Source organism: Cavia porcellus, unplaced genomic scaffold (genome assembly GCF_034190915.1).
Source record: "Cavia porcellus strain 051 isolate PalLab524CR breed Dunkin Hartley unplaced genomic scaffold, mCavPor4.1 scaffold_21, whole genome shotgun sequence".
Classification (NCBI taxonomy): domain Eukaryota; kingdom Metazoa; phylum Chordata; class Mammalia; order Rodentia; family Caviidae; genus Cavia; species Cavia porcellus.
Genome location: NW_026947504.1, coordinates 28578154 through 28593538, shown reverse-complemented (window position 1 = coordinate 28593538; position 15385 = coordinate 28578154). Strand labels below are relative to the sequence as shown.

Here is a 15385-nt window from a genome sequence, read left to right as displayed (position 1 = left end):
ACAATCACCCACATTGTTTTTTCCTCATTTGCTTCACAAAAGATGAATAAACTACTTTCAAAGGTGGCAATCAATTATCTGATAAGTCTCAAAAGCAAATACTTATCAAGAGACAGCAAAGGAATGGTGACTACAAACAGTCAAGAATGGCTGTAAATGTATTGTATCTATGAGATCTGATTTTAAAAAATAGTATGCTTGGGGGCTGGGGAAAAGCTCAGCGGCATAAGCACCTGCCTTGCAAGCAGGCAGTCATTGAGTTCAATTCCCGGTACCGATAAAAAGGAAAAAGACAAAAAAAATAGTATGTTTATTACAGTGAACTAATCCACGTCAAAATATTCTCACTTCAAACATACTTAACCCATCATTCTTGCCACTTTCTAACACGTCTTTGTTGAGTGTCTTTAATTGTAGTACTGTGACTCTGTCCGTGCCCTGAATCAATTCAAAACATTTACCTTTCATGGCCATTTTGACTCTGGGGAGAGAAACAAGTTGGTAGGTGCCAGATTCAGAGAGTAAGATGGATGAAGATACCTTGTAGTAATGTTTTCAAGAGCCAGACTCTCTGTTATATGGCACTCATTAGCAGCATCCAATGTATTTTTTTTAATCACTTCTCATAAAGACATTGCAGAATTATTTCAGAAAGTGGCAAGAACAATGGGATGAGTGTTCAAAGTAAGGGAGATTCAAAGGTAATGTGTTTTTTACTGTGATTTAAAAACAAACCACACACACACATACACACACACCTATATTCACCATACTTTTTGATTACCCCTCGGTATTATGAATCTATGAATAATACAATGACAACAAAGAATACTTTTCTGTGTGTTTTCTGAGGTCTGTTTGAAGACTTAAATTTTCTATTAGAAGGAGAACAAAAGAAAACAGATCAATACAACATTGGTAGACAAATGTGTTTAAAATTTGGAATCACTGTACAAATTAATCCTAAAAAAAAATCCTAAAAAGTTACAGAAGGGCATCTGTAACTACATTAAAAGGATTATGGAATGAAAAATAAAAGAGCTCTCAGCACCTATGCAGAATCATTTTACAAGTATAAATGAATCTTAATCACCTAATTATGAATTTCTGTTGTTGTCAGAATTTTTTTTTGGGGGGGGGGGTACTCACAATCTTGTGCTTGCCAGGCAGGCACTTACTCTGCTGAGCTAAATCCCTGTCCCCCTTATCAAAAATTTTGAAACTGACCAAAACTACCAACTGGATATGATGATCCTCGTGCTAGTTTTAGTAACAAAATAAACATAAAAGTTTGAAGACATCAAGTAAACAACTTAAGCAAATGGGCCATGTTGACAAATATTCTATAGCTAGAAGAATGAGAAAGTATCATCAGAGAGATGCAGTCATCAATAATAAGATTTCCATTCTGTCAGGTTTTTATAGTTACTGCTGCTCTAAAGAATGTTTGCTTCACTTCATATGCAATCAAATTAATCATATTTAAAAGTCATATAAATGTTCTTTGCATCCTCCACACATGCACTTAGTAAATAAAAAGAACCAAAGTATAAGCATAAGGAGAGAGTCTACACATAACTTTATGGAAAAACGTGACAACTGTATTGAAACAAGATTATTGGTAAAATAAAATATAGATATGACAGGAAAGTGTGTATCAAACTGGCTCATTTTCAGTCCACACATTTAAAAAAGATGTACTTTTATTTCAAACAACTCCACATAAATATAAAAATAAGCCTATCACAAGGTTTGAAATTTCCTCCCAAATTTTCCCTTTTATAGGCAGAAAATACATGTCATTAAATATATTTCCAAGTGAACCACACGGGAAGATACTCGAGAGAAGGATGGTCTGATGCAGCCATTGACGCAAACCTAAGGGAAAAAATGGGACTCTCTGGTACAGCATGCAGAGCACACACTTCCTAGCAACTTCAATACAGCATTAACTTAATTTTGATTGCCAACAGTAAGTGGGGGAAAAATTTTTCACTGAAATGTAACTCTTTCAATATGATCAGAGGCAACAAACCATCTTAGTGTTCCCTATATTCATACGTATTCTAAAAATTTCATAACATTCTGAAAATGAGTCTGTGAAGAACCCTGATTAGAGCAAGTGGTAACAACAACATTATACTGTTTTTTACACTAAGATAAGGGATAAACTCAAAACACATACTTTGTTTATGCAATAAAAATCCTAAAATGTCATTGTATTAGATCTGTTTATGAGAAAAATCACACTACTGTTGTTCGTAAGTCTTCTTTTAATATACATTCTGTACTTCTATAACTTAAAGTTTTCTAATTGACAGTGGGCATTAAAAATGGTGAGAATAAAATTTACTGAATAAGAAATTTACACAGTTTCAAATATATCCCCTCCAAGAGCTTAACAGATCTGGAAGGGGAAAAACTGCCTTTACTCAAGTCAACTCAATCAGTAACCACCTTAACCAAGAAAACTAAGTTAAGCTCCCTACCAAATGGCCTGCAATAGTATCCAAAAGTGTGACAGTTATCAAAGACAAAACCTAGGGAGCTATTTAGATTAAAGGAGACCAGACTTCTATCCCAGCAACAATATATTAACAGGGACTAGATTCAACATCTTACTTTTTGACAAAGACAAAATTAGACAAATAATACTGAAACAATGGTTTTGAAATTCTGTTGAAAACTAAGAAAAGGAAAACAAAGAAAGTGAGTCATTTAGTTACCAAAACTTATCTCTTGGAGGATGTTTGGGGAAGGAGAAGAGGCAAAGAGCAGCAAACAAAACCAGGATTAGCTTTGCTGAATTGAGAAAATAGATAAAGTTTAAAAGAAGTGGAAAGTAGAGTAACAGAGCCAAGGTAAATGCACATATAAACATAAAACTGTGGATTATCTAAAATATTCTTGAGAATGAAGACTAGCAAAGTATGCATGTGTTATAAGAAACTACCTAAGACCTGAGAAAGAACCAAAGTCCTACAGGAATAAGATTACTTATTCCTCAACCACATACAGGGCTAAAACCACTCTGTTCCTACTATTCAAGAGAGGGAAGGCTTTGTTAGCAAGAGAAAGAGATACAGGTACACTCAGAAGTTGTAACTGTAATAGTAGGGATAATCTATCCCTAGACTAAACTGCTCTATCAAAAGTTTTTTACACAGATTAAAAGGTTCAAGTTAGAACAATGTACAACATAATTTAAAGTGAAACAACAAGCTCAGAAATCAACAACATAAATTACAAAATACTCAGAATCTAGACCGGGCATAGTGGTTAATGCCTATAATCCCAGCACTTGGGAGGCTGAGGCAGGAGGATCATTTCGAGTTCAACAGCAGCCTAGGCTACAAAGTGAGCTCAAGGCCAACCTAAACTGCATAGAGAGACCCCTATTTCAAAAAGATTAAACACACACACACACACACATACTCAGAATCTAAAACTATCAGGCATGAGAAAATACAAGAAAACACTACTTATTAATAAAGGGAAAACAAAAATAAAACCAAGACAAAAAAAACAAAAAACAAAAAAAAAACTGTAGAAACATACCTAAAAATGAGAGCTATGAAAATATCAGTTCACAAACTTGATTCTTTCCATGATCCTGGCTGCCATCTGAATTGGATGAGAATTAAATCAAATTTTATCCCATAAAATCGCCAAACCTGCCCACTGAATTTGATTTGGTTCTCATCCAATTCAGTCTGCAACCAACATCTTAGAAGAATTAAATTTGTGAACTGAGGTACCAACGTTATATTGATGTTGATGCGTTTAAAAATTAACAGTGGGAAAAAAATGAACATAATTAGGCAAGGAACAGAAGATATAAAAAGACATGGCTGTAACTTTTTGACAGATAAAACATCTGACATGAAAACTACACTGTGTAGTGTTAATGACTGGAAAAGATCAACAAACAAAAAGGTACAACAATTAAAAGCTCTCCAATTTAAATGAGCACAGATGGGGGAAAAAACTAAATAGACCCGTGCTCACTGAACAAAACAGGAAGAAGTGCTGGGGATTTAGCTCAGTAATAAGCACCTGCCTAGCAAGCATGAGGTCATAAAAGAATAAATAAATAAATAAAGCAAGAAGTCTAATGATTCTGAAATTGGGAGCTCAGAAGACAGTGAAAGGAATGCTAGTAATAAAGTTAAGGCCAAGTGGGTGGGACATGCCTGTTACCACAGCTGTTAGGAAAGCTGTGACAAAGAATCAAAAGCAAGTTTGAGGTCAGCCTGGGTTAACTAGCAAGACCATGTCGCAAAATGAAACAAAAAGGGCTGAAGATACAGTACAGGGGGACAAGACACAGAAATGATCCTGGATTGCAGCCTAGGAAAGAAACAATCTTAGGGACACTATTGGAGAAATGTGAATAAAGTCCATAGAATAACCTAGTAATATTTTAACAATATAAATTTCCTTAGTGTGAGCATCACTGTACTATAGTTCCTATTATAGACAGTAGAATATTCAAAAGACCTTGCTTTTATAATAAGGTTTAATTTTTACTTTCCCCACTTAGGCACAAAAGGGAGGGATGGGGGGGGAGTGGCTAGGGATTGAACACCTGGGCTTGGCTTATCAGATACGAGGCAGTCTCTATACATGGGAGCCCTTTTTATCCACAATTTTAAGTGAGTCTCGATAAGTTGACCAGGCTGGACTTGAACTTGTGGCCCTCCTGTCTAGATCTCCTGGATAGCCAAGATTACTGGTATGCACCACCAAGTCAAACGACAATTTTTATAAATCATAATTAAATGCCTACTATGTACAAGAAACTAGGCACTAAAAAGCGACATTTGGAAATAATTTTCAGAGTTAATAAATATCTCAAAGCAAATGAGTACACTGACAGAAAATATATACAAAATTTCATAAAATCAAAATATATTTTGGAGATAAAACACTCATCATCTGATATATTTTAATATACTTGTATAACTAGTATATCAACAATAATCAAAAGGAAAAAAATAAATTTTAGTATGCCTCAAAATTCACATGATTTTTTTCAGATAAATACTAGCAGAGCTTGAAAGCCTCCACTAAGTACTTTCTGGGCCATAAACTAAGAGCTTACAGTGGGCCATACACCCACCTACATTCCTGCTTACCTCAGGATGCATTACGTAAGAGTCCTGCATGTGATCTCGAACCTCCTTCAGGAAGCTTGGATGGCTACCTACCTAAAAAAAGATTTTAAAAGACTTTATAAATATATATATAACCACTAGGTTGAAAGGTAAATGAACATTCTGTAAAAGTTGCTTCAACTAAAAATACAGATCTGCCCTGTCCCCACTGTTGTCCAACTTACAGAAGAATTACACAAATAATTTTAATTTTCCCACATAAAAAATGATGTAGTGGTGAAACAATGGAGTTGGGGTTAGGTATTAAGAGACAGACTCATCTCACCAAACACTCACATGTCTCTTAGATTGTGTGTTCTACACCCGCTTTAACACATGTTAAACTAAGCGCAGTATGGTGGCAATGCCAGTAATTCCAGCATTTGGGAGACTAAGAGGGGACCACTACCAAGAATTTAGGGACAGAATGGGCTACATGGTGAATCCAATGCCAGCCTGAACTACATAGCGAGACCCTATCTCAAAATAATGCTCCACTCAAAATGCTGACCCTTAATGAAATTTCAAAGCAAGTATCTTGGAGATTATAATTATTATCAACTGCAAAATGGGTTGTCTTGGGAATTCTACTAAAAGCATGTAAGAGTTTCCAATACTTAATACAATACAAATTTATATCCTTACTCCCTACAGAAAAGTTTAAAAACATATGCTTCCTTCTTGTCATCAAAGTCAAAACATTATGCTAGAAGAGAAACACTACTGAAAGGCAAGTGATAAGCATTGTAGTTTCCTATGATAGGATCGAAATTACTGATTAGATGTTATCAGTACACGCCAGAAACTAAGCAGTGAGAAAACAGATTAAACAACAAAGGCAGCCAAATTAAAAGTTAGAGGCAAAAATCAAATAAGAAAAGGTCACAACATAAAGTGAGTTGCCAGGCTAAAAAAAAAGTCATTCACTAGAATACCTCATGTCGCGATTTCCAAACATGTCTGATGATATCCCTTAATCAGTAAAAGACATGCATTAAGTGTGGCAGCAAAGGCCTGCAATCCCAACCTTCTGGGCAGTTGCAGCAGGAGAACTGCAAGTTTCAGCACAGTATGGGTGAGCAACTTGCAAAACTTTGTCTCAACAGCTGGGGATACAGCTCAGAGGCACAGCACCTGTCTGGCAAGCCCAAGGTCTTGAGTTCAATTCCTGGTACCACAAACAAACAAAAAAACTTTGCCTTGAACTAAAAAGAAAAAAAACTGAAAAGCTGGGGATGTAACTGAGTGCAAAAACCCTGGATTCAATAATCACTACTTTAAATGATTTTTAAATAAATTTTACTTTATTTAATACTGTAGCATTGAGGGCTGGGGATTTAGCTTATCGGCATAAGCGCCTGCCTTGCAAGTGTGCAGTCGTGAGTTCAATCCGTGGTAACAAAAAAAAAAAATACTGTAGCACGGGGATGCAGTTCAGTAGTGGAACAGACAGCCTAAGACAGAACAAGAACTTGGGTTCAATCTCCAGTACCGAAATAATAACAACAACAGAACAAAGAACACTTTCTCTACGGCCCCTAGAGTAGACTCACTTGGCAGTTAGTGCAGGTTACATAGGGAGCGGTAAGAAACTCTTTCTCTTCTCCCAGGGTGGCACCAGACAAAGCCCTGAAGACACAATTTCCACACCCACACAGCAATAACAATTTCCCCCACCTTCCAGTGACGTCAAGAGCTCAAGCACAGAGGATACACTTCTACTTCCACTTGCCAGAGTGATGAGGTGTGGCCTTTCTCTCCTTGCCAGAAGGCTGTAAATGAAGTTAACTAATACAGAAACTTTAAAGATCAAGAATCTCATAACATAAAAATCCAAAATGTTCAAGATTCAATTAAAAAAATTTTAAGCCTGAAACAAGTAAAACCATAATTTAAAAAGACACCAAAATTAGAATTATCTGACAAAGACATAATTTTTAATTTATTTATTCTATGTTTCTGAGGCAGGGTTTTGCTGTGCAGTTCAGGCTAGCTTTGAACTCACTTTGCAGCCCAGGCTAGCCTCCAACTCACAGCAATCCTCCTCCCTCAGCCTCTCGAGTACTAGGAGTATAGGCATGCACCATGCCTGACAAAGATTTTAAATAATCATCATAAAAATGTTTCAACAAATGAAGCAAAGTTGAAGCAAATACAATTAAAAGCAAATGAAATAACAGGAACATTCAGCCGGGCATGGTGGTGCATGCCTATAGTCTCAGCACTCGGGAAAGAGGGCAGAGGCAAGAGGATCACAAGTTCAAGGCCATCCTGGGCTACATATTGAGTTCAAGGCCAACCTGAACTATACAGTGAGATACTGTCTCAAAAAACAAAATGAACAAAAATAAACTTTCAGCAAAGAAATATAGGATAGGAAGAATAAATTTTAAGGAATCAATGAATTAGAAAATAAAACAATTGAAAGTATTCCATTTGAACGGAGAGAAACTAGATTTTGGCAATGGGACAAAGAACGGGGCTTCCGGGACTAATCAAAACATTTAAGTTTATGTTCTAGGAGCCTTGGAGAAAGAGAAAAGGAGACAGGGCTAAAAACTGTCCTGAAAGAAACAACATCTGAATATATCTTAAATTAGGCAAGACACTCGGGCCTAGGCCAAGGCAGGAGGACCCAGAAACCTTGTTCCATAGCCCTGCTGACAGCAATGGCAACTCCTGCTGGAGCCCACATTGAGCCAGAAGAAATCCAAAACCACTTAAGCCACCTCATCCAATGTGGCTCCTGCTCCTGCATTCTCCACAGTACAGGTAACAGAGGTGAAAACCAACAGACCAATTTGATCAAAGAAGAAACCAACATCCAAGAAGAGTTTCATTTCAGGGCTTAAGTGACGGATACTCTACACAGAAACAGAGTAAGACAATCTTCGGAGATAGGCTTGGACAGTGAGAGCTAAATAGGGATCTCGGGGGATCTATTTGGGACATGACCATGATAAAACCTAAAAAGTTCATGATCACCAAACTAATACTCCAAAAAAAAAAGAAAAAAAGAAAAAAAAAAAAAAACCCACCCACAAAACTCAGAGAAATCCTAAAGGAGAGGATAGAGCTAAAAATACCAAAAGGTCCAATAAAATGAATACATCAGAGCCAGGTATAGGAGGTTGAGGCAAGAAGATTGCTTGAGTTCATACTGTTTGGGCTACATACTGAGCTCAAGGACATCAGTTAAATATAAGGAAAAGAAAGCAAGAAAGCAAAAGCAAATTAATATAATGATGGCAGTAAGTCAACATACATCAATTATAACTATCGATGTAAACAGACTCAACTCGCCAAAAAAACAGATTAGCTGAACAGATCAGGATACACAAATCAATGGTACAGTATACACAAGAAACACATTGAACACAAAAAGAATTAGCAGACTTTAAAAATCAAAGGACAAAAACAATAATCCATGCAATCAGAACTCAAAAAGAAGCAATAACAGCTATCTTACTTTTGAAATGGATTTCAAGTGAAAGCTGTTGAAAAGAGGCAAAGGACCTTATATTGGTTAACATGTTCCCACAGGTTTGAACCACCAGTGATACACACCCAGCAGCAGCAGGCTAATTATCAACACAGTAAAAGCCTGTGAACAACCTACTGCCACTATCATATTAAGGAAAAAGTTGAAAGCCTTCCCTGTAAAATCAAGAACAAGACAAAGATGTCCATTATCACCATTCCTATTCAACACAGTCAACCAGAGCAATCCTATTCAAAACATTAACCAAAGCAATCAGGAAAGAGAAAGACGGAGAAGAAAAACCAGACAGTGTGCTGGGGATATAGCTCAGTGGCACAAGTGTCTACCTGGCAAGTGCAAAGTCCTGAGTTCAATTCCTAGTACCAGAAAGACAGACAGACAGAGAGGGAGGGAAGGAGGGAAAGAATGAATTTGTATAGGAATGGACGAAGTCAAAATATTGTTATTTGTAGATGACATGATTTTTTACTTACAACACCCAAAACTTTCCACCAAAAGACTCCTAGAACAAATTCAGCAGTGTAATGCAACACAAAGTAAACACAAAAAAATCAACAGCATTCCCCTGTACTAGTAATAAACTCACTGGAAAAAAAATTAGGAAAACAGTATCATTCACAATGGCACTGAAAAAATTTAGGTATTAATCTAACTAAAAAAGTGAAAGACTTCTATAATGAAAATTATATCACTCTGAAAAAGGAAATCAAGAAATCAGAAAACAGAAATATATCCTCTTTGCTGGATAGGCAGAACCAACATGATCAATTGCTTGAACTTCCAAAACCAACATACAGATTTAATACAACCCCAATCAAAATCCCAATACTATTTCTCAAAGAGCTAGAGAAAATAATCTTACAACTTATGTGGAGTCAGAACAGACCCAAAATAGCAAAAGCAAACCCAGGTAACAAAAGCAAAGCAGGTGGCATCACAATCCTAGACTTGAAGTTATAAAGTTACAATGACTGTAACAGCATGGTAGTAGAACAAAAAACTGGCATGTAAATTAATGCAACAGAACACAAAAAGCAAAAATGATCCCAGGTATATACTGCACATCTATTTGATCACTGACAAAAGGCCAAAAATATACACTGGAAGAAACATAACCTCTTTGATAAATAGTGCTGGAGAAACTCTATATGGATAAGATTGTCTATATGCCTATATCTATATCTATATGCCTATATATCTCACCATGTACTAAAATTAAATCCAAATGGATCAAAGATCTAAGCATTAGGATAAAAAAAAACTGCTGGAAAATAGGTACAACTCTTTGAAGACACAGGCACAGCCAAAGACTTTCTGAACAGAACCTCATGGGCACAAGAAATAATATTGAGAATCAACAAGTAAAATCATATCTAATTAAAAATCCTCTTGGGCAGCAAGAGGAGCAACTGTAAAGACAAAATCCACAAACTGGGAGAAAAAACTTGCCAGCTATTCCTTGGACAATGAAATTAAGAATGTGTAAGAACTCAAAAAACTGAGACTCCTCAAAGTAAAAGATCCAAACCAAAAATGAATAGACACTTCTCAGAGTATATATAACCAATAAATAGATGAAAAAATGCTTACCATTGCTGGTCATCAGAGAAATTCACATTAAGACTATGGTGAGATGCCATCTTATCCCAGAAAGAATGGCTATCATCAAAAAATCTAATAATATATGAGGGCAAGAAGTAGAAATTGTACATCATTGGTGGGAATGTAATCTAGTACAATCACTATGCAAATCAGTGAAGAGACTTTAGAAACCTGAAAACAGAAATTCCATTTAACCCCACTATCCCCCTTCTACATATTTTCCCAAAAGAGTTAAAAATCATCGTATTACAGGAATACATGCATACTCATGGTTATAACACCGCCATTTACAATAACAGACTAAATCTTGGAAATTGTGTGTATGTCAACAGAATAATAGATAAGGAAAATGTGTTATTTATAGCAATGGAGTACTATGTTACCATAAAGATAAATTTGAAGCAATTGCAAGTAAACAGATGCAACTTGCAAACATGTTAGGAGAAGTAAAACACAGAGCTCAAATATGGTTTCTTTTATGAGAAACACCATATATGCATGCATGTGTGTATATATGCACACACACAAGTAAAAAGCAAAACAGAAGAGATAAATAAGAAATATTTAAATAATTTTTATTTATTTAAATAATATTTTATATAAAAGGGAGAATTTCAAATACATCTCCAAATTACTATTGTTTCCAAAATTTTTAAACTATGTATGTTCATTTGTTTCCTTTACACTACTTTATCTTAATTAATTGAAAAAATATCTTATTATCTTTTCCTTCTTTGTAAGTATCTTATTGGCTACGTCTTATAACTACTGTTATTTTGTTATGAGAATTTTTTAAATAAAATAACCAAACAAATAGAAATTACTAAAAAACAAACAGAAAGGCAACAGACATTAAGTCTATAGACAAGACAAAAAAAGCCAAGTTGAGAGCCTAGATTTCCACTGTGGTCTTGCAAGCAGTAAGATGTGACATCCCTATACCCTGAGCATCAAAAAACACCAAGTATGAAACCTGACCACGTCTCATTCCACCAGGCAATCATAAGACACCTTATACCCTCACCAATCCCTGTTTTGGTGGTCTGACCCAGTGGAAAGTCAAATTATTTATTAATAACTACAGCACTGGTAGTGAACCTGTGGCACATGCACCAAGCAGGCTGTGTGTAACACTGAAAGGTCTAAAAGGCTCAGCATCATTGAACTACAGTAAAATCTGAAATTATAGTCAGAAATACAATGAATAAAAAAGAAGAATAAAAGTAAACAAAGCCTAAAGGACCTGGGAGGAAGATTAGGCACATCAACATGCACACTAAGAAGTATAAAATGGGAAGAGGAAGGGGCAAGATTATGGGGGGGGGGCAGATAATGGTTGAAAACTTCACAAATTTGGTAACAGATGTAAATCTAAAAAGCACAACAAATTACAAGTAGGATAAACTAAAAGACACATTCTATAGAACCCTTAGTAAGCAAATTTCAAAAGGCAGCAAATCATGAGAAAACAAGAATTCATTACAATGAATTTTCAGTGTAATTAATCTTCAACTTCACTAAGACACCATGAGGACAAAAGCTAAGGAGATGACATATTTAAAATGCCTGGGGGAAAACATTTCCAAACAAAAAAACTGTATCTACCCAAACTGAAAAATAATAAAGATTTACCCAAATACAGACCTCTGAGCCAAGCACAGAGGCACATGCCTGTAATCCCAGAACCCTGGGAGACTAAGGCAGGACAATCACCAAGTTAAAGCCCAGCTTGAGCAATTCTGCAATTTAATGAGACCCTGTTTCAAAACTTACAAATGGCTGGGGAAGCCACTCAGTAAAAATGCCCTGCACTCAATCCTCAGAACTGGCAGAAAGGGTGATGGTGTGGAGTCTCTCACACCAGATCCACTTCGCAAGAAATGCTAAAGATAGTAGAGCTTTTCAATGAAATGAACAGATACTTGAGCCAACTGTTAGTAAATATTAGAATATAAATAAAAGGTAGCATGATTGCATTTTCGATTTATAATTCTATTTTAAAATGTACTGTGTATAATATATGAAAAACATACCACTATATTAGAAATATAATGTAAGTCTTTTTTAAGTACCCAAGGTTTCTGTAGCAAACTGCATTCCCATCCCTTTTTTTTATGGAGGGTCTCAGTAGCTCACTAAATTGCCAAGGATAGGCTGCAACTTGTGATCCTCCTGACCCAGGTTCCCAAGGTGCTGCTAGGATTATAGGTGCACTGATCACAAGGCAATCTGTAACAATAAAAAGTGGGAAAAGTCACAGCAAACCTATGGCACATATGCTACAGTGGGCTGTATCACTGAAAGCTCTGATAAGTTTGTTGTCAATGGTACAGAGGAAGGGAGATTGATTTTTTTTTTTTTTTTAAATCGGTACCAGGGATCAAACTCACGACCGAACGCTTGCAAGGCAGGCGCTTATGCCACTGAGCTAAATCCTCAGCCCTGGAATGGTGATTTTTTTAAACAGTAAATTATTATCAATTCACACTAGATTATTCAAAATACATCCACATAACCACAAAGAAAATACCTTAAAATCATACATACAAGAAAATGAAAAGGGAATTAATTCACTACAAGCTACTAAAATACAAAGGCAGGAAGTAATGGAAGAAATGAATTTCAAAACTGAAAAGATATTCCATATAAATAGTAACTAAAAAGTAACTAGATTTGACATGATGATATCAGCAAAAAAGAACACTCAATCAAAACCTGACACAAGATAAAATGCTGATGAGGGTAATGACAATAATCCGTATCAGAGGATTCCACATATATAAAGTCGAATCAATTGTCAGTCAGAATTATAGGGGGAGAAATTAATGTATTTACTCAACATACACAGAATTTTTACCTTATCATTTCCTAAGTAGTTTAACAACTATTTACAAGCAGGTACACTGTAGTATTATAATCTGGAGATGATTTAAGTGTAGCAGAAAATGTGTGTATAGGTTGATGCAAATACTACACTGCTTTATTATAAAAGATCTGAACATCCTAAGATTTTGATATCCATGGGGGGAGGTCTTGAACCATCCCCCAAACACCAATGGATGAATGGATATAACAACAAAAGGTCAATCTACCAACAAAATGTTGAAATTATAAGCATATGCGCTAAATATCAGAATCTCAAAATAAGCAAATGCTGAGAGAAGTGAAGATAGATATAAGACAATACTGAAGGTAGAAACAGCCAATGCTAGAGTAATAGTTGGGAGGCTTGGCCATGCCTTTTTTTATATAATGAACCATCTAGAACACATTAGCCTGCTGTACATCACAGCAGCTGCATGGGGATAATACAGAAGCAATCATTGTGTTCACACACTTGTGTGAGGAATGATGTGTGCATGTGTGACAATTACTGATGGGTAAGTTTTTAATCAACCTTGAGCTTCGTGTTACATTTTTGTACATTTATGATTTGTTTTATTCAATGTTTCACTTTGATTCTCTTGTAGAATTAGCTCAATTTAGACAATGTCACATGAAAACCCATTTATACAACTTTGGGAGAAGGCTGAAAGTGATTTATGACATGATTCGGCTACCAATGCTCATCCACAGTTCTTAGGATCTGGCAATTCCACCCTGAGATTTATTTGAGAGAAATAAAGCATATGCCCCTACAAAGACAGCATGGCTGGTACAGCAGTGAACAATAGGCCTCACAAAGACATTCTGGAGACAGCGCAGATGTCCAACTGAAGTTTAGAATACATATATAATGAAACTTACCCACTACCTAAACATATAAGACATAGATGAGTTTCAAAATATTGTACTGAATGAAAGGAGCCTTATAAAAGAGTACACGCTGTATGATTCCGTTCTCATGTTGTGAGGCCATGTTTAGTAAACACAGTAAAATTATAAAATTAAATAATACAAATACCCTGCCCCCAAAATGGGTTTAAGACACTCACCTTATGATCTTTTTCAAGAAACTCAACCTTACACAGGAAGGGTTACAAAAAAGGATTATCTCACATGATGCAGAAAAATCATGATCAAATTCAATACTCTCTTATGATAAAAAAATAGTAATACCACCAGAAAACTACCTCAACATTAACCATGGCTATAATGTATCATGAAGAACCCAAAGCTAGAATCTATTTCATGGTGACCGGAAACTTTTCCTCTACCATCAAGAAGACAATGCTCACCTTCACCATTTCTATTTAAACAATACTGGAAGTTTAGCCAAAATAATTAGTCAAGAGAATATAAATAGCAAAACTCAATCTGTAAATTATGCATGAAGAAAATTCCAAGGAAAAGATAACAGAGCTAATAAATAAATTTAGCAAAGTCATATAGTATATCAATATATAATAACTAGTGATGTTTCTGTATACTGCAAGTACACAATCTGAAAAGGAAGCTAATGCAAGAAGGTGATTAAAAATAGCATCTCAAAGAATAAGTATCTATCTAAAAAAGATAACCAAAGAAGCACAGACTTGTACAATGAAAACTACACTGTAATCCCAGCAGGCTGAGGCAGGAGGATTGTTTTGAGTTCAAGACCAGCCTGGAATACAAAGTAAGCTTAAGCCCAGTGAACTGCACAGCAAGACCCTTTTTCAAAAAGACCAAAAAAAAAAAAAAAAAAGTTACGTTACATACAAAAACTGGGAATAAACCAATAAAAGAAAGATTTGAGAGTCCAGAATAAACAAATATATGGCCAATCAATACTTGATAAGTGTACGAAATCCATTTCATTGACCATGCCAGTAGTTTGACAGTTTCACAAAAAAACAAACACCTAAATACAGAATTATCCTATGACATAGGCAGTTCTATTCATATGTATTATTTTCCAGCAAAATGGAAGAGACCAGCATATTTACATGTATCAAACTGATACCTACACACTAACAGCCACTGTAGGTTTTTTGTTTTTTTTTTTTTTTTTTTTTGCCTTTTTCCTTTTTATCGGTACCGGGGATCGAACTCACGACTGCCTGCTTGCAAGGCAGGCGCTTATGCCGCTGAGCTAAATCCCCAGCCCCCACACTGTAGCTTTTTTATTTTTTGTGTTTATGTTTATGTGTGTGTTAATCTTGTCAAGTTTGGAGTAAACTGCTAATTTTGTTTTTCACTTATT

General features: G+C 35.7%; 1 protein-coding gene across 5 annotated transcripts in view; it reads right to left on the bottom strand.

The window, feature by feature from the left end:
* The window catches only part of Zmym2 (zinc finger MYM-type containing 2), a 111635-nt gene that overhangs the window by 41634 nt on the left and 54616 nt on the right, over positions 1-15385 (bottom strand). For 4 of the 5 annotated variants that reach the window (XM_063232476.1, XM_063232475.1, XM_063232472.1 and 1 more), the window contains one exon: positions 5139-5210. The exons of the other annotated variant lie outside the window; for it this stretch is intronic. In XM_063232476.1, the coding sequence (XP_063088546.1) occupies positions 5139-5210 (72 nt within the window). The remainder of the gene's footprint in view (positions 1-5138; positions 5211-15385) is intronic. 5 annotated transcript variants of the gene reach the window in all.